Source organism: Anser anser, assembly GCF_964211835.1.
Source record: "Anser anser genome assembly, chromosome: 20".
NCBI lineage: Eukaryota > Metazoa > Chordata > Aves > Anseriformes > Anatidae > Anser > Anser anser.
The window spans coordinates 9,520,218-9,540,622 of NC_139741.1; the positions used below are offsets into that span (position 1 = coordinate 9,520,218).

The following is a 20,405-nucleotide window of genomic DNA, read 5'->3' on the forward strand; positions in this document are numbered from 1 at the left end:
CGCGCAGTACAGCACATCAAGCACTGGCTTTCATCATTTTCTACAAACACCACTAAATCACACAGCACATCATTTAAAACAAACACTGTGTAAGGGCTGGTAAAGTAACAATACAAAGCAGCTCTTAAATTTCCCCGGTGTCAAACCAAGCCAATTGTACTGGCAGGACTCCAGCTTCTAAGGTGCATGGAGTATGAAAGTGTCTCACTGCAGGCAAGCCTGGAAGTACAGTCCAACCCGGTGTTTCATTGCTCCCACATCATAAGGGGACAAATTTTTTGTGGATAAAAGTAGACAAGAGTCAGACTAAAATCATCAAAGCATTAACTGCATGGGCAGGTCCTGATTTTTTAAGGTAAATGACATAGTTTTCACCTCTATCAAGCTGCCTGGTCAATCTTTTGAGAAGTCCATGTGATGGGGAAGGTGAAAATCCATAAGGAAATTGCGTGAGTGATTCACAGCAGTTGGTGTTGCCTTTTCTTTTCAGTATGTATTGAACTCCAATATCACTGTTTGGCTGTAGAAAGAAGTGCTGTTGGCTGAAAATGCTGTGTTTTGGATATAAACCCATTTACCTCACCTGATTTCTAATGTGAATTAATTCCAGTCATTTTCAGCTGGATAAAATATCCTATGTTTCTATCCTAATCTGCTTCCTAGTACTGCTCCTGGATCTTGTGTGACTGACACCTTTGTCTGATAGATGAAGTGCGCAGTCTCCACATACAAATCACTTCAGCCAAAAGCAAAGGAAGGATGGCATTATTGAATTGCAGCAAACACACTGCCCTTGTGAGTATACATGGTAAATTCCCCATGGGTTCAGCAGGAGCACAGTTAGGCCATCGCTGTGTGCTTTAGAAACTGCTGTCCTGTGCTCCAGTTTGTGTGTCAGCCTCAGACAGGTCTCACTGCTTTTCTCCTGCTGCGGCTCTTAAGGCTCTGGGGACCTTGCTAAGCAGAGATTAACTCTTTTCTGAACCGCTGCAGCATCTGCTGCTGCAGGGAGCAAGGTGGCCATCTGTAAGTATCAGAGCACACACATCCATAGCTACTTGGTCCAATTTGATGGTTTACATTTATTATTATTAGAAACTTGATCTGCCTGGAGAGTTGCTGAGCTATTTACTATTCCAAACAAGTTCTGTTGTCTGGTGAACTGTATCTACCCCTTATACTGTTTTCCTCATGTTGAAATGGATTTTTCCATTGACGTGCTGGGATATAAGATGGGCATGGACTGCTTTGGAGTAGCAGCATTTCAAAACTCCTCTTGTATACATATTACTTGGTGACATCCTTTTTCATTCTTGCTGTTTATACGTGGTGGAGTAGTACTGAGCATCCTTAGGCATGGATCAGTCTATGGGAGCAGATCCTGAAAAATCTGAATGGAAAAGCAGCCTGATCTAAAACAGCATGACCTGGGGATTCTGCTTTTCCGAAGTTCTGGTCCTCTTAGACGATGAGTACATTTGTGATCTAGATTGTTTACCTACAGCAATTAGTCCTGTATTGATACAAAATCAATCACTTCTTTCTACTGACTATTCAGTAAGCTTTGTTATTCTCCAGTACAGTTTGGTGGGCAGAATGGACTTATCCCATGTTAATCAAGGAGAACCATCACGGTGCAGTCACTGATAAGCAATTATAATGTAAAATAACAGCAATGAACTCAAATTGCCCCTCACTGCCCATCACTGCTCTGCTTTTTATAGTAATAATATAGTCCATTAAAACCTACAATCACTGTAATGTTTATGCATTATTGGGGAGATAAATTGCATAATTCTCATTTTGCAATTTAAATGTAATTATGAGCTTACTAATGACTAAAACCTGAATTTGCTAGACTATCAGCTTTTCTAACACTTGCCAAAATTATAGGTAATTACTTAAAGCTTACAATAATTATAAGTCCATCTTTTAAATAATTAATGTGCACTTTCATGGTACCAAACAGCTAGTAATCAAACGACCTCTGGCTTTTACAGCAAGCCCATGCAATTAGTCTTATTGTGTAGGTCTATAGAAATGTACCCATTACAAGAGTCTGTTAAGTTGGCAGGCTTGATATTGATGGCTGTTGCATTTTATGGTACCAGACAATGATTAACATACAACGGCCTTCAGAAATGGGCGTATGGAGAAAATCTGAGTGCATTTTGTGAGCCACTGGATGCAAATAGAGAAAAGTAATTACAGGTGAAAGGAGTTAGAAGTTGCATTCTGCTGCCTTTTGGACTGTCAGGTATTCTGCTGGGAGGGTTTCTCAAGCCCATTCACTTTCTGCATCCTGTGATTTGGATCATTGGCCCAGGAAGGAGCCAGCAACTTGGCCTGGGAGGTCTGTGTTGGGTTAGACAATTCCTTCGTTGTGGTCAGCTTCCCTACGGCAGGTGCTGCCGAAGCAGCACATATATATTTCTTGCTCTGGAGTCTCAAAATCTATTGGATGTCAGTGGGAAATAGATGCTAACTTGTGAAGCCCATAGGTGTCTGCTTGCCAGAGGCACACAGCCCAAATTTCCTCATCTTCTGTTCTTTGCCTTACCTGGCAGTGAAGCTTTCTTGTGAGCCTGGAGCCTATGTACAGAAAGCAGAGGGCCCAGGACTGACTTGGTTGTTTTAATCTGAGCCCATGTGCCAAAAACTGTTGTAAATTCAGCCCTGCATCCCAGCAGTGCCCTGTATCCTCTCACTATGACGTTTTAAAGTCCAGGGAAGAGGTCTGTGTTAGATAAAGCCAAAGCTGGTGGCAGTGGTGATTCTGGTATTTGCTGTTTTCTCTGCAAACCTGCCTCCTATCAAAGCGTTATGGGAGAATTTTCTTGGAAGAAACAAAAGAAAATAGTAAGATAAACCATTTCTGTTGAAGGCAAAATCAATTGTTAAAATGTTCAAATCAGTGTCAGAGCTTTTAATGTGTAGATTCATCAGCGGAACTACTGCAGTGTGGCGGACTATAGAAAACAGTGCTGTCTGTGGTGTAAGTGCAGTGTTTTAAACTCCTTCCTTGGCTCAAAAATCTGCCCCCATCTCAGTGTGCTGCACGGCTCTCCTCCCTTACCTGTAACTCTTGCAACCTGGTAGAGTGTGCAAGGCATCGCCATCCCTTCTGATCCCACCTGCGGTACTGAAACGTGGCAACGAGCACACCACTTACCCTCTGTGACCCTCAGTTTACCTGACTCTAAAATGAGAATTATGGTAACAGTTACCTAGCACACTGGGGTGATGGGAGAATTAATTAATGTTTATAAAGACTTTGAGATCTTCAGATGAAAATTGCTACAGTATATAAGTGCAAAGTAATTATGATTATCATTACTTTCATTTGCATGTATAGACTGTAATTAGCTGTGGATTGTATTGCATTGACTGTGAATAATTTAAAAGCTCTCTTCATGAAGGTGTCACTTTAAATGTTTCTACATTTTGCATTTAATAATACCAAGGTTTGGCTTCATTTTGCCTTTCCTTTCCCTCTGATAGTGACATATGCTACAGTGTTGGCTTATTGGAGCTCTGAATCTGAAGCAGTCTATTTCTCATCCTGCTTGCCTTCATTTTGTTGGTTCTGCTCTGGTAAATGCTGATAAAGGAGCTAATTTACCACTGCAGGATGTCCCCCTGGCAGATCGGCCCTGTGCACACCCCAGCAGGGGAGCCTGGGGCTCAGCACCCAACGGGGTGCTCGTGGCATCACTCGTGGGCTGTGACTCTAGCACCCCAACCTGCCCCAGGCACGGCCATGCTGTGTGATGGGGGTGATGTATATCCAAAGCTCTTGTGCCAGCCCTGTTGAGAACCCACTCCAGTTTGCTTCTCCAGTTTTACTTTGTGACTCTGCTCGTTATTTGACTTAGCTCCTCATTTTCTCATAAAGGAGTAATGAAGAAGGAACCATGATCAGAGACTCGAACTTTGGGCTTGTGTCCTTTCAAATGCTTCCCAAGCATCTCGTTAAGTCTTGTTTTGGAGCCCAGTGTATCATGTCTGAAAGTAGCTCATCTTTTCCTGACCATTTCTGAAGCTGAACGCAAGGAATAGTTCCTGTCCCTTTGGAACTGAATGGGTTTGGGGAAAAGAGATGCATCCCCCAGGTTGTTTCAAAACTGCTACAATTAGGACCAGGTTTCTCCTACTCGGAAGCTGAAGTATTATTTAGTAAATGGTCCCTTGAGATTCAGGAATTAGTCTGCTAAGAACATTATGAACAAAAGGTTTTTGCAATCTGTGAATCCCAGGAAGTCAAAGCCCATTTGTTTGTTTAGTGACCCTAAACCTAAGGCGCTGTCTTTGGAGCTTATTTGAGATTTTTATTTTATGCTGTGAAAGCAGAAGTAATTGTGCTTCTTAAGCACACACTGGAAACCACACTTAAATTAACATCTCTTAATTAGGCAAAGGAGAAATTGTTGTTTGTATTCCTTGTCAAAATTATGCTTGTGTTGGTAAAAGGCAGGAGGGGACGTAGCCCCTTCATTACTTGGACTTGATTCGGCACGTGCACTATGCTGCCAATGCACTGGGAGTCCCCTCGGGCCCCCTTTCACATTGGAGGTCTTTTCTGCTGCTTAATCCTATCAATATAGCTGCTAAGAATTTAGGGGTATGCCCACTCAAGTGGCGTAGTCTCATAAAAGTTTCCTATTACTTTATCTCATAATCTGGTTTCCTGACTTCAGCGGAAGAAGGTGGAACTCTGTAGCAGTCACTCAGCAGCACACCATGGGAAGACTTTCAGTCATGACTTGGGGCCATACAGAAGACCTCTTGAATTTGTTGTGAGGGAAGTGGTCTTGTTTTCCAGTGCTTGAGCTAAATTCATAGTTAGCAGTGTTATCCATCTCTCCTAAGGACTTTGAAAAACCTCATACTGCCCACAGTGGCATCTGAAACTCATAATCTTCTAAATGTGTTTGCCCTTCCAAGGAAGGGAGGCACAATGTTGTTGTCCCATCGTTACCACCGGAGAGCAGGAGGCCAAGGGGCCTGTGGTGGAGCACATACTTACAAGGAGCAGGGCTGAGGGGAGATGAGGTGTCTTTAAAACACTGAAGGGGAAGAGACTGATTTGTCCATGTTATCTACTCTAGATGGAGCAAGGATGCTCGGGCTTCATGCTTTGGCCAAGAAGATTCAGGTTGCCTACTGCAGAAAGCTTTTTATGAAATTAGTGGTGAGGGTGCTGGGACGCCCCGCAGCTGGGTGGGTGAGCATCTCTGAGATGTAATGCCGGGGTGTGGGCAAGTATGTGAGGAGGTAGGTTATATGTGCTCTTGAAGACCCTCCTGGCCCTATAATACAAGACTGACTGGATGGCTCGTGCTTTGAGTCTGAGCTTCTAGTCCTGGGACTTGCCCTTTTCACATTCTGAAACGTCTGTAATTTATATGTCAAATCTAGGCAGGGATTTAGCCTGGGGGGATTCATACAGGCTAAACTGAGGCATTTGAGTGAAAGGAACATGGAGCACGGTGGTTTGGGCCAGGTAGCTCAAAAGTGTTTGGAGAACTTCTATGTCCTGAATAGCAGTGTTTGGGCTGGGATTCTCCGTCTGGTTCTGTTGCTATCAGTGTGAGCTATTACTGAGCACAGCAGTGAGCTCCCCAACACCAAAATTAGCTGGGGTCAAACTGGGGACAGTCTTCCTCCATCATAACAGCAGTCTGGGTTACCCCTACTCTTTAACCTTCATTGAAAGAGAATCCACAATGAAAAGCATTTCTGCTGCTTTTGGCTTTTCCTGGAGCTACGAGTCAGCTTTACATAGTGATAAGTGAAACCTGAATCATGTTCATTTATTTGAAATGACTACAGGAAATCAAGTTATCCTGCAGGTCTGTTCTTTCCAATATGCTCTTAGTTTCTCTTCCTCTGCGGCAAAGTGCACGGCAATAACCTTGCAGGAAACGTTTGGATATCTCCCAGTAATAGGGTGGGCGTGTGTCCAGCGTGCACTGCTGGCTAGCGTTCTAAATCTATTTAGCACACTCAAGTGTAGAGATTGAAAGAAATCATGAATTGTTTACTGTATCTATAAATGTGAATCAATGGCTTGTTAGTCCATGCCAACCTCATTAAAATTAACTGTATCTGAAAGAGTGAATGATTTTATGGTGATGGATAATCCACCTAGAGTACGAAGTTATTAGGGAAGATGAAGAACTTGGGAATGCAGTGAAAATAGTTCATTTGAGGAGAGAAGACTGTTGTCAGCAGAATGCTTTTGCAGGTAATTATGCATGTTGAATTACTGTAGAGAGAAGGGACAGGAGCATCAGCTGACCTAACCTGGCATAGTCCTAGTGAATTCAGTGGAGATGTGGGGATTTACATCTGCTGAGGATCAGGGTCTGATCCAAAGCCAGAGCTGAGTCCACGAAGAGATGTCTGGTGATTTCAGTGGGTCAGGATTATTAGCGCACAAATTCACAGAGCTCTGCCACCTAAGTAAATAACCTCACCACAAACAGTATTGCTTTAAGCATGAATATTGTTCTTCTGAACAGGAAAGGTTGCGGTGAGCATCTCAGAATAGCTGAGCACCTCATTCTCCTGGATGTGGCATTACGTTTATTCACTAGATGTCCTGTCTTAATCCTACTGATACTGCATCTACATCTTGATAAAGCAAGGCCAAAAGAATTAAAATAGAAGGTGAGTCTAAGAAGAAATATTTTCCTCGAGTGACTTACAGCTTTCTTATAGCATTCCTTGTTCACACATGAAGTCAAGATTCCCCACATAAAGGTATTCACGTAAGGGCGACCATACCATTTTAGACATTCTGCTCTCCAAAACCATGGCATGATTTAGGGAGTGGGACGTGTCTGCACTTGGACTTTTTTTTCTCATGTCTTTTTTTTTTTTCTTATCTCTGGGGGTTCAAGATGCTGGTTTGGACTGCGATTGTGAAGACATTACAGGGCAGTTCCTTACCAGTCCCTTTTCTCTGCTCCATGGCAGAAGATGTTGCTCCATTACATTTTGAGCCTAGAAGCCATCTCTCTGGGTTCCTGGCATTAAGTACAAGATAAAAAGAATGTACACAGATTTATTTATTTTTTATTTGCACTCCTTTTTTCCTTTATCAAGCAGACTGAATGACAGTAGCTCCCTGGGGCATCACATATTCAGATCACATCTTGCAAACAGGTCTGTTGGTACAGAAATTAGGTTTAGTTTACAAAATCCATCACTAGTGTTTTGTAAACTGGGTGGTGATTTTTTAAGTGCCCAGTTATCTTGAAAACAAACTCATTACAGTCTCTCATGTTAGAGACCTGAGCAATTTTAAGCTAAAACTCTTAGCTAACCGAGTGGTTAGCCTCTGTCAGACCCAAAATCTAACCAGACAGGTAGGTGTGATTTATTACCTGACAGATAATAAAGGATGCTTAGGAAGGAGTGCAGGAGAGAAGTCGGGTTAGGATGACCCTTTCCTTGGTACATCCTCCCCCCTCCAGGCAGTCATTGGTTTAAAAACGTGCTGGCTGCTGCAGCAGGCGGTGTGGCCTCAGTCCTGTGCTGGGCCTGAACTGGTTCCTGCAGACCCAAGAGCTTGCTGTGACATCCCCATCGATGCAGCTGCCCTGCTCCAGCGCACAAATTCGTATCCCCACTCACTATTTGCAGTCTGTGAAGATATATAGGTACAAGCGTGGCTTGTAATTAGAAGTGACAACCCGTGGCTCTCCTCTCCACCTCCAAAACCTGCCACAATCCTTTCACCGACAGCCACAGTTCCAGTGGCACTGTCCCTTTAATTAGAAACGTATTAATAAATCCATCTTGTTCTCTAATCCCCACACACATAGCACAGTGATTCATTAGCACAGGAAGAGGCAATTTAGATTTCCTCAGATAATAGCAGCTGTCACTAATCAAATTAAAGGAGGAAGTGCGATTCAAAAGTTGGGCAAACTGGTCTGGGAGGAGAGCGGCAGGCAGCTGTGAGAGACCTTTCTGCCCCAGCCAAGAGGAGGATAGGGGCTGCTGGCAGAGTCACTCCCAGGGGCGTCAGGAGCCCCTTGCCCAAAGAATTGGTCCTGTGCCTGTGGCCCCTGCAGTCCCCAGGTCAGGAGCCTGAGGGAGTGCTCCTGCTGGTGTGCCCAGCTTCCCTGGGGCTCTGAAAGGTGCAGGAATAGCTAGTGCACACAGGGCGGAAAGAAAACCTTAAGATCCCTTCCCCCGTTTTGACAGCCATCAACTTGAGACAGCCCTGATAGGCAGATGTATTTCCAATGCCTTTTCAAATCTTTTTTTTTGCTTTTCCTTCAGGAGCATCCCATGGCAATGAGTGCTGTAGGCTAATCACAGTAGAAATATTCCTTTTTGATGGCTTTGAATTTTCCTCCTTTCAACTTCTTTGAAAGCTCCTCGCTGGTGTGCTGTGGCAAGAACAAAATGTCTCATCGTCCCTTCTCCAACCGACGTGTGATGTTATCTACATTTATCACAGCCGCCCTTGTTTGTCTCCTTGGTGAAGCTGCGGTACTGCCTGGCTCTTTTTGTCGGGCTAGGAGGAGGAACTGTGTCTGTTGGTTTAGCTCCCTGTGAAGGAGGAGACTCAGGGCCACAGCAAGCTCACTGGATTCTCTAGATATCTTCCTGGATCAAATTTTGAGGAAATTGATCAAGTCTATCTCGCTTTGGTAGCGGTATATGGAATTAAATGTGTGGGATGCCATGAGAAGCATTAGGCGATGTGACCCCAGGCCTTGATTCCACCTCTGCTGTGCGATTTCACCATTCCCCGCTTGTTCCAGGTGCTGTCCCCCGAAGCAGGGTAATTTTGTAGGTCTGCCTCGCGTCCAGCCTTGCCTGTGCGAAGCGAAAGCAGGAGATGAAAGGAATGAAAGCGCTCCCTTCGCTAGCACTTCAATCGGTGATACAAGCGATTAAAATATGAATTAATCTCAGGAAGATGAAAATGCAGATTTTGAATAGGAGCTGTTGGAGTCACCTTGAACTTGTGCTTAGTGCTGTTTAGCCTGGGTGATTAAAGACATTTACACTCCATTAAAAACCTTGCTGTTCTAATGTGAAAAACACCTTGTCAGCTGGGTGTCCTGCGTGCCTGCCATAAGGAGTAACCTCTCTATTGACTGGCTCGTATATTAATTCAGAATAACTTCATAGTGTCGCTGTGAAGAAAAACAAACAGCCTACTTTTTTATGTGGCAAGGAGAGGCAGTGGGAGCCTGGTTCTTCCAGCACTGTTATGATGAGAGCGAGACAATAGCAATTATCTTCGCCTTTGTCCTGAGCTGATTGTCTCAGGCTCAGACGCTGTTGTCAGGCTGGCTGTTTGGCCGCCACAGTTGGTGCTTTAGGAGGGAGGAACTTGAATGCAGGGGGTGGAAACTGCTGTCTTGTGGTCACTGCTGGACGTGTGAAACCATTGGAGCGGCTGCCCACCACGTGCTGGCAACGCACGGGCCCCTGGCAGGGCTGCTACACCACAGCACGTGCTGCGGCCCCACGTCAGGGCAGGAGGAGCTGCCAGCCCTCCCTGCGCCCCCAACTCCCCTTCGGGGTGAGCACGGGCAAACCCTCGCATCGCGTTCCCCATCTGCAATAAGGCAGCACGTGGTCGGCCCTTTGCAGAGCGCTGCAGGAGGCTCCAATGAGAAACCCTGGTGGGGAGCCCCTGCAGAGCTGCTGGGGGCTACCACCGCCCTGCAAAGTGGGGACCCCTCCTGGGGCACCAGGCAGCAGACACGGCCTCTTGGCACGGTCAGTCAATTTCTTGGCGTTTGGCCTCACAGGTCGGGTAAGGCGTTGGTGCTTAATCACAGCTCCGAGTTAATCACAGCTCTGTCTGGAGGCAGACATTGCGGTACCCCTGGGGTGGCATTAACAAACCAAGCTCTGGTTCCATTTGTGGATGGAAAAGCAATGTGGTCTGTCAAAATTCCTGCTGCTTATTTTTTTTAACTATGATTATTTTTTTCCTATGATGTTTATATATCCTTGACCGTAATAATCGGCCTTCAGAAAGGGAGCTGCTGGGTCAGGTGTTGGGAGGGGCAGGGGACCTCTCTGTCCTGGAGCATGCTTATGAGAGACTTTGGGGCAGGGATGGGGGAGAACTGGGCACAGGGAGAGCCCAGTGTGCAGCTGCTGACCGTGGGGTCAGGGACAATACCAGGCCTTGGCGGGGGCGCACAAAAAGACTTCCTCGCTACCCAGAGTGCCTGCACGCAGTTTTCCGCATGGCAGCAAGCTGTGGAGCGCTGCCCTGAGGTGAGAGCACGCCTTAAGGAAAGGATCTGTCCCCCAGCAACACTGTGGGAACCTGTATCTAACCCACACAGTTCTGAGCTTTATAAAAAGAAAAGCTGTTAGTTCATGTTCCTTTTCAAAGAAAACCTTGGTTTTGGTTGTTAAAGCCGCAAGGTCTTCCACGGTGTCCTAATAGAATAGGTTTGGGCAGATCTACCTGAAAGATCTGGCTGACTTGGTTTCTGTCACAGCAGTGTTTCTCAGCTAGGTTAAATACAGTTCTAAAGAAATTTTCATTATAACAACTTGATACAGAAAATGCAATTCAACACTGGTCATTTCAAATAGTGCATGGTGCTCAGAACATAAATAGCTTAGTGATACGGTCTGTGTTTGCTGATACATGCCTGTCAGATTTGCTGACAAATCCCCAATCTGTTTTTTTTGCTTCGCCCCCAAACCTCAGGCATTATTAACTGATTTAAAATGTCTTATAAAACATCACCTCTGTTAACTGTTATTCTTTTCTGGTCCAGCTACTATCTGTGACCACCGTAAGCACAGAGGCCTCTGGGGATGGTATATCCTCTGCACTGGGGCAGGAAAATAGATGAGTGCTCAATTGGACTGAAAAAGAGAATATTCTGTAAACTGAGATTTTTTCATATTTGATTTTTAATTTCAGAAAGATTTAAGGATGTGGAAATACTGTAAACTTTTGTCATTTTTCCCCCTACGCAAAGCAGGGGTGGCTGCTCTAGGCGTTTCTGCAGGCAGAGGGCTCATTGCTGCCTGACCATCCTGACGTGGCTGGAAGTGATCCTAGCAGCTGTTGGAACCTCCAGGTTCTGGAATTCCAAATTCCACTTTTGTCAGAAGGAAATGCATTCACCCAGCAGCCACAGAGGTCTGGTATTTCCCATATAACCTAGGAAGAAAACTTACTGGAAACAATAATGTGCTCAGAGAAGTAACGCCGTTTATGTCAATAAACTGTATGTAAAAATGTTTAATCGCTTTCCCTCAGCTCTAATACCGATTATTTTAACTGTAACAGTCAGTAAAGATCCAATGCAGTTTCCACTGACACCTGCAAGCTTCTTTTTAACCTCAGTTGGTGCTGAATTAGTTCCTAAATAAACCTCTAGTCATGACTTGAAAGGACTGTGCTAAGTATATTATAATGGGACTCATAATAAACACATTTCCCTGAACTAATGCTATAGGATAAAATAAATCAGGTTTCCGTATTAACCACATAGCCAAGAGAGGTGAATGGAATTGAAACATTGCTCCTGCCATTTATACATGGGAGTGAGAGAGACAGTTCCTCATTACAGGTACTTTAGGGCTATGTTTAAATAAAATACTTTCTGTTGGCTTGCCCTTGAACTCTGTCCCCTTCATCCAATTAAGCAGAAGTCAGTGAAAGAGCAACGTGGCTCAGAGCTTGCCCTGCAAACTGTAGGGCACTGTAAAGGCTCAGATCTAATCCTGCCATCATGAGGGGTTTGAAAAGTTTAAATCAATTGTCTGTGGAAAATCAATTATGTAGCAGACCAGTTTGCCTTCGTGGCGAATGGAACTGATTCATCTGTGGAGTGCTTTCCTGTTCAGAAAGAATTGTATTTGAGGTCTACGGCAGCAAATATTGGGAGAGAAACTGAATGACTTCCTACTTAATGATAAGCAAAGTGCCAGCCAGAGCTGCTTTCAGACCACGGAGCTCATGGCTTCAGCTGGTGATAACATTTCTTTTACTGTCACGTCTCCTGTGCTGACATGCTTCAGGCGTTCCAGCAAATTCACTGATCCTTCCTCGCCCTGTTATTTTTGTGAAAACATGAATTTGCTTGTCAGTGCACATTACTGCAGCATATACAGTAGCCCAGCAAAATCCCAGCTAGTACTGATTTCATTTGAGTCCTTACTAAATAATGTAAAACATTGCTGAGCATTCACAAATTGTCATTGACATCACAGGATGATGTTAGGTGTTGCTTATGGGAAAACTCTCAGTAACTGCATGGTTAGACCTTAGATCCTGGTAAGAGTTAACACATCTCTGGATATAAGCACAGAAGCTGGTTATTAGAGAATACTGCAAAATACAGATGCTGGCAAGGGTTTCCACACAGCTTAATTCTAGCTTTACCTCTAGAAGGGTAGGAGAAGAGGCAAGAAACACAGTGTTTGATGGGGGAAATTGCAGTGATACAAGTGAAAAGGAATTAGGGAACGTTTCCAGATATATAACCTTTCTGGATATGCCTTTCCAGATATAAAGAAAACAGTTTCAGTGGTAAGACACCAGAACAGGGGCCCAGAGAAGTTCTGGGATCTCACCCTTGGTGATATTTAAATCTTGACCAGACAGAATCTATTTAAATCTTGACTCAGCAACCTGATACAGCTGAAAGAGCTCTGAGCAGGAGGTTGGCCTGAAGACCTCCAGAAATCCCTTCCAACGTGAATTATTCAGTGTTTCTTTTTCTTGCCTGGTCCTGCATCCACCCTGCAGACATCCAGTGCTAAGAGTATATATGACAAATAACTGTCATTATAAACATTTACTGGTTAGTCGTGTGCATTTAACACTCTGCAGTTCTTGAGGATCATTCAGAACAAATAAGAATCCATGGTGAAGCAAGTTGATGTCAGCAGTAAGTAATCTGGTCTGCCTGTACGTCAGTTTTCAGCAGATATCTCTAAAGGAGCAGAGGCAATGCCACACTTCAAAGTATTAAATCCCAGGTTTGAACTGTGTATTTTTTCCTGTGAATATTCAGCGTTGACTCAGTGTCTGGCTATAGCTGAGTGTCTTGGCATAACAAAACTTGGAAACGTGAATTTCTGTGAAACACCAACTTTACTTCAAGCATCTACAAGTCACTGCATCAGTTGCACTGAGCTATGCCTGCTGTTACAAAAGAGATCAACAGTGTAAACCTGAAAACAGAAAGCACACTTTGGTCCCTTCTTTCATTAGTTTTGCTTCCTTGCTTCATTGCTTCATTATTTGGTTGTTGGAATTGGTTTTCTGTTTTTGTTTTTTTTTCTTTTCTGCCTTCTAGGAATGCTTTTCAGAATAATGTGATACTTGATATGACACAAGTGAGCAATAAAGCTAAAATTATTGTGGAGTCATTTTAGTTACGGAGTATTATTAAAGTTGCCATTTATTTCCTGTCATTTAATTGACTGTGCTTGAATTAGACAGGCAAAATTGTCACTGATGCTCTGCTGCTGCGGAGGGGGTACGGAGTTTAACATCATACAGTGAGAGGGGAAGGGAAGCACTTCAGCGGGTCTCTGCTGCACAAGGGACATGTCTTGCCGTACTGTTTTGCTGAGGCTGAAGTACTCCTGTGCCATACAAGGTGCCAAGACCAGGAAGAAAACTGTCGGTTTGTTGGTTTAAATCAGGCACAGACCGTGCAAGCTCTGGTGCTGGTCAGGATAGCTGCAGGATAGCTCTTCAGGTAGAATAGGGATCCTACTTAGAAAGAGTTCAGAAGGGAAGGACAGTTAGGGAAGTGGAACTGAAGAACTTATCTTATTTCTTGTCCTCGTTGCAGCCTGAATAGTGATGGAAGAAGACGAAAGGCAGAAGAGGATGAAACTCTGCTTTTAAAAGGTCAAGCAGCATCAGTAATGAGAGAGCTGCACGTAGAGACATCTAGCACAGGTAAAGGAGCAGCCAGACTGCAAAACAAGGACAACAGCTCATCCTGTAAGTAACCTGATCAGACAGAGGGAGGTGTAGACTCAGTGATATTCATTCAGAGTGAATATCAGTTACTTTTCCACATCTTCCATTTTGTTCTTGTATAAGTGCTATTGAGAGGATTTAAAAACAATTCTGGTCTCATGCTAGAACTTCACACAAGTACTCTGAGGTTCTTCAGGGCAGCACCACAAAAATCCTGCAGGGGCCCCTCCTCCCTTGCCACCTTTATTTATAGAGCTGTAGAGCAAATGTAATTACAAGTTGGTACAAATTAAATTGATTATCTGGTATTTCTAAACTTCTTGTCCTCTGGATACCGAAGAAAAACAAGAATATTTAAAAGTTAATATTTGGTATCTTTCTGATTTTAGATAATATTATTTTAGAATACAGTGAGGTAAGATTTTATTGTTGCATATTTCATAACAGTAACAGTCATCATAATGAAAACATCTCTGAGACAGAGGGTGAAATTTGTCCCTCCTCCTGCTTGGAACACAATCTGTCCCACTGGTTTTGAAGCCCAGCACAGGAGTAAATGTCACCTGGTGGCTGCAGTGGCATTTGCAATCTAGCTGGCATTTTCTGTCACAGTTACTGGAAAATACCAAGGTACCTCCCAAGTCCTGGTAAAGTATTGATTGGAGGATGCTGGAGGAGGGCTGAGTTTAAAGACAAGCCGTGTATATCAAAGGAGTTGCTGATGGTTATAGCACATGCTGATAGCGTGGAAGGGGCACAGCCTTAGAGGAAATAACTCCCAGCCCTTTCTTTGAGAGCTGAGGCAGAGCCAAAGCATTGCACAGGCACTGCAAGGGTTTCCATTAGGGCATGCTTTAATCTAGCCCCGGTGTGGGCTTGATTCTGACCTCTCTCTGGGGGATGCTGGGACTGATGTCAGGTAAGGTTAGGCCTGACTCTCAGGCATGTATACAAAATCACAGCTATCAGAAGTGTCAAGTCATATCTAGCTTGAAGTCCCTCAGAGTCAAGCTTTCCACAGTTATGCACAGGAACACTTCATGTGAGTACCTAAATATGGGTTCAGATCTTTTAAGCACCCAAGATCAAAAACCAGGCTGCAGGTTTGATCTTCTGTGACTTGTTTCCTCTCTGCTGAGTAAATCATGTCTCTGGCCACCGTGGTTTTTGGAGGAGGAGCTGTCCTCTGGCTCTAAAACTCTGCCATGGCCAGTGGCACACAGCCCAGGGTCTTGTGGGGTTAAACTTCTTATTGAGGGATGAGAAACATGAACTTCAGGATAGCCTGGGCATCTTGTTCACTTGGCTTTTCTGAAACCTCAGGCTCTGTAACAGCCAGGGTTTAGAACAGCTTTGTGATGTGATAGCATAAAGGAGTGTAGAAGAGAGCAGTTCTTGGGGCCTGCAATGTTTTCCTGGTGCCCCCTTGTCCCGGAGGGCCCTTCCGCAGGGCCCCTGGCTAAGTGCCTTGCTCCCCAGTCCTGGCACTGTGCCTCCAGGTGCCTGCATTGTAAGTGCATTCACAGCACCAGTGTCACTTCGTAAGTATGAAGTGATGCTCCATTAGACATTACTCCTGCTCTCGCCTTCCCCAGCTTCTGGGGAAAGTCTGATATGATCTCCCCTGTATTCCCTGCATGTTCCCAACTCTCAGCAGAGGATTTCCTCTGTTTCTATGTCCTAGCTTCTTGGAGGAAGCATTTTCTTCTGACCTGCTTTCTTTTGCATGTACTTCCTGTTCTACCCTACCACACTGCACCTGCTGGGTTGGTTTTCTTCTTCCCTGTTTATACTGGAAAAAGGACATACCAACCACAAGGTTAATGAGGATAAAACAAGAAACAAAGCGTAGGGAGGTTTATATGAATCTGACTTCTTATCCAAGACTGGGATAACAACTGTGTCTTTGGGGTGAGACCATAGTGAGAAGCATGAGAGACCTGCACTAATTGCTGTATAAGCAACTCAAGCCTGATGCTCTCCTGCCTTCTGCTGTTAATTCATCATTCCCTCAAGCTCCGCAGTCATGATAGTGGTGTGGTTTTGGGAGGACGGGGCTATATTGGCTTAAAAAAGGTAAACATTTTAATAAACCGATCTGTGCAGCCAGTGTTGAAGTGCAACAAAGAAGGGACAGGCAGACGGCCGTGTTGGGACAGAGGGCTGCTTTTGGTCGGGGAGGCAGCTCTGCTTCATCTGCACGCTGAAGTCCCTGTTGCTCAGGTATCTCCTCTTGCCTAATTAAATTGTCTGTGTGCTTAGGTGGAGAGAGATGCAAAGTGCAGAAACAGTGTACGGTGCTTACATAACCTAAGTGATTTCTGCAGCAATCATTGTAGGAGTTAGCTAATGGCAGGGTACGGGGCCTCCTGCTGAGTTTCCATTACCTTGTAATTTTCAGCTTGTTCACTGTTGCAAGAAAGCCCCTCTGTCTTGTAATTCCTCCAGCATTCATGTCTCATCTTCTCCAGACTTGAAGTACATAAGATGCTTTCTGCTGGGGGATTTATTGAGATAAGTTATTGAAGTCAAGCAGTGAGGCAAGCATCCAATATTATGCTATTCATCTCTGAATTTATGTTCCCACTTTCTTTTGAAGGTCTAATGTAATCACAAACAATTTGTTTTGTATATGTTTAAAAATTCATAATTTTCTTGTACAATGGAAAAAACCAGCACTTGTAGCTCATTAGTGGTTGGATTCACAAAACATCTGGCTTTTCCTTTTGATGTAATTTCTGTGTGACTAAAATTCTGCCTTCGTTTTGAGCAGTTCAAATGAGGAGGTACAATCACTCTGCCAGAAACCCATTAAATGTGCCCATGAGTCAGCCTGTGTAATCTTCCAAGTTTGTTTGGGAGGATTAGAATCCTTTTTCCCTCTGGCGTTTTCTGATCAGCTTTCCCAGGGTGTAGGAGAACCCCCTCCTGCTGACCCCCTGGTAAGGGAGATCCTTTCTCTCTCACTCTCTCTTTTTGCTCCTCTGTTGAACCCCCCGGAGCTCTGTGTGCTCGGTGCTGCACAAGCGCGTTGGAGGAGCGTGCCTGGCAGTGAGATCCAGGCCAAAGAAAGGCGGTAGGATTGTGCCTGCCCTTCAGCTGCTGATGCTAACAGGGCCTTTAGCAAAGATGTTAAGGACCTGATCTGCAGGTGTGGCAAGCACATCCAGCTCTGTTAGGTAGCTGCTTAGTTCGGGGCAGCTTAGTGCTTCTGGGATAAACCAGGCCCTGAAATCTGAATGATATCACTTGAGATGCATGTGGCCAAGCTGGGAATTAACCACGCCTTCTACCTCCCATTCCATAGCCACAAGCCAGCCGTTTAGTTTTGAGAAGCTGCCATTTGTAGCCTGAATGTCCAGAAAGAATAAAAAGACCCCAGGAGGCACAGCAGATGAAGAGTCAGGCGCTGATCACAGGCAACGCTGCTGGTGTGAAGCATGGGCAAGGTCTTTAGGGCTTACTCCAAAGCGCAATGGAGTCGAAACGAGTCTCTCCTAAATGTCAGGTCAGGAGCTTACCACGGCTGTGTCAGATGTTAGAATGGTTGCTGCTGTGTGCTGCTAACATGATAGCAATTTTCTTCCAGGGCAACAAATCACACTGCCCAGGCTGATGGGGAGGAAATGTGACCAGACAGCAAAATTGCTAAATTTACAGCAATGCTAGTACATCCTGGGTCTGCAAAATCATGCGTTAAGCAGGATGTATTTTCCTATGCACAAGGTTAACAGTATGCTCGAGCTATTCAGTTCCTGAGAAGCAAGGTGAGAAAGCAGCCTTAAGCTCAGCAAAGCCCCACGTAAAACTTCAGAGGAGGGCTGTCTGCCCAAGTGACTCAGTAGCAGCTGATAGCCCCTGATAGCCTCCCGCCATGTCAGTCAGCCTGGGCAGGTTCCTGCATTTATTGAGCTGAATCCACTTCCAGCCCAGTGGAAATTTCAGACATTCAATGCAGATCTGCACCTGCCTGGCCTGGTTGTTAAAAGGCTGAAGCTGCAACTGGGCTCTTTCCAGAGCAGCTTCTGTTTCCAAATACAAGTGCAAAATATTGTGGAGGCTCTCTGTCACTGGGAGATGCTCACACTCCCCCTGAGATTAGCTTTCTGCAACCATATTGCTTTGTTTTGCATGTTTTTTGTTTTTTCATGGATGTGTAAATGTATTACTGCCAAGGCACAACCACGTGCTGACAGTGGGTGGCTCACCTCTGCCTCCAGTTCATGTGCACTTCTCTCATTGCCTGTTGGCCTCCTGTATGGATCCTGCTGCTCTGGCAGGATGCACTTCACATTCCTGAGGGTAAACCTCATTTCTAAGGTGCACCCACTGGTGGCAGCATCCTCCAAATAGATTTCAGTGGTGTGGCCCACCACTGGCGCGGTCTGCAGCTGTTTGGTCTCCCCTATGGTGATGCTGTTGGATAGAAAAATGATGTTCCGTGAGGGCAGGAAGGTCTCTGCAGGAGAACCTCGCAGCAAGGCTGGCAAAAGCCTCAGAGCCTGGTTGACTTCAGTCCAGCTCTGCGTGTGGTCACAGCTGAGGATGGGTCTCCTTGCTCCCCAGCCAGTTCCCCATGTTCAGGAGGCTGTGTTTGGCTGTATTTGGATGGGGTGGAAAGGGTGCCAACTGCAAGGCTTAGAAACAACTTTAGCTGTGAACTTGGACCATAGTCTGGGAGCTGAGCTCATTTTCTTGTCATCAAATGTGTCTGGAGGAGGCTGCTTTTTCTATTTAGAAGATGTCTACATGCACATCGTCCTCCTGTGCTATAGTAAATCTTTCCTCATTTTTCTTTCCTTGCAGTTATCCAGCAGCTACCCATGCACTCAAACCTGTTCCAGAGACTTTAACTATCTGTGTAATGTAATTATCCAGCAATGCGTCGAGTCAGTTGAAGCTCTCAGAGGCATTTGTAAGGCCAGAATTTTTTTTTCCCACTAGCAGATCTTGCAGATGTGCACCGTAGCTTCTGATGCCTGATGTCACCTTTACAGAGAACACAATTACAAATGGATTCAGTGGAACTTGATTAACCCGTAGTTACTACTTTTGTACAGACAAATGTCAGGAGACTTCATAGTCAGTTCATGAGTGAATGACTTGTCCAACTTTAACTTTTATAGAAACCCAGACTATATTGCACTTATTCTAACCTGATGATTTAAAAACACCTCGGCTTTAAAAAGAAGCAGCCCTTTCTTTTGATTTAAAGTGTTGTTTTCCTTATTTATTTTTGACAAGGAGTGGCATTGTTGACTCTTAGGGAACCTTCTGAAGTAGCATCGCTCTGCCTACTGCTGAAATTTGCACTCTGGGGAATACCCTAAAGTTTCAGGAACACAGATTGTTTCATCAAAACAGGACTTTGAGAACAGTGAAAATTGTGTGTACCAAGTTTAATCCTAGTGTAAACTGACATCCCAGTTCTACTGAATGCAACAGAGTTTCTTCAAATATATTTATGTCAAGCTTTCTTTAGTAATTTTTGGTAGATCAAGAGGATTATTTCAAGAATACCAACAAACATCTGACCCGACTCAAGAAGTTCATCTAGGTATTTTCAGCTTATGTTGTGCATATTTGGAGATTCTCTGAATACACAGCAGTTTTAGCAGCTAAAATATATCATATTTAAAACAAAGCACAGCTTGGAAAACTTCTGCTTCCATGTCAAGGGCTTCAGACCTTACTCCAAGATCACTTGTGGAATCCTGGTCTGTGACTTGGTACAGAGGAGGTTATATGCGTCCCTAAGTCTTCTGGTTTGAATGTAGCTAGTATGTCCCTCTGCCTGTTTATACTTGTCGTGCTGGAGTTCTAGTTAGTCTGTGCTGCAAAAACTTGCAGAGTTTAAAACCTGTGCCCGTTTGCCCCACAGATCTGAGTCCTAATCATAACTCGGAACTCCTCTGCTTTCTTTTTCAGAAACACAATGTGCTTCCCTGAAATGGCTGTTGCAGGTACAGGCACACGGTGAACCACAAAGCCACAGGCACACAAGGTCTCATGTACATCTCCTCCTGGAAAGGGGTGTGGAGAGGGATTTCCGTGCAGCAGATGGCAGGACATTGCTTCATCTGTCATTAGGGAGAGCATATGACAGTGAGCTGTGGAACATAAGAGCCTTAGAAGGGAGAAAAATTAGAAATAAGAAAATAAACAAAACCTACTAGTACACTACATTCTCCTCGTGTGGTAGGCCTCAGATATCATTGTTAAATATTGATATCTCCATTATTCTCCTCCAACAAGTAGTAAACACTCACACACCCTCTCGTAGGCAGAAGACGACCCGGCTGCGCAGGGCTGTTTGGTTGAAGCCTTCAGAAGTCCCGTGCAGTCCGCGTAACATCTGTGAGATGTTGACAGCATATGGTCGGTGCGAAGGCAGACGGGATGAGCGCCGTGGTCTCTTCTGGCCCTAAGGCCTATCAATCCCTGTCCACTC

The 20,405-nt window shown here is 44.6% G+C and overlaps 1 protein-coding gene and 1 long non-coding RNA gene across 3 annotated transcripts in view; both read left to right on the forward strand.

Annotated features, from left to right (window-relative positions):
• The window catches only part of LOC310884554 (uncharacterized protein), a 465,563-nt gene that overhangs the window by 299,420 nt on the left and 145,738 nt on the right, over positions 1–20,405 (forward strand). For both annotated transcript variants that reach the window (XM_083806495.1, XM_083806497.1), the window contains exon 2: positions 13,821–13,930. In XM_083806495.1, the coding sequence (XP_083662621.1) occupies positions 13,821–13,930 (110 nt within the window). The remainder of the gene's footprint in view (positions 1–13,820; positions 13,931–20,405) is intronic.
• Positions 6,712–12,071, forward strand: LOC310884563. The gene is made up of 2 exons (XR_014574283.1): positions 6,712–8,091; positions 8,296–12,071. It is a non-coding gene; the product is annotated as an uncharacterized lncRNA (long non-coding RNA).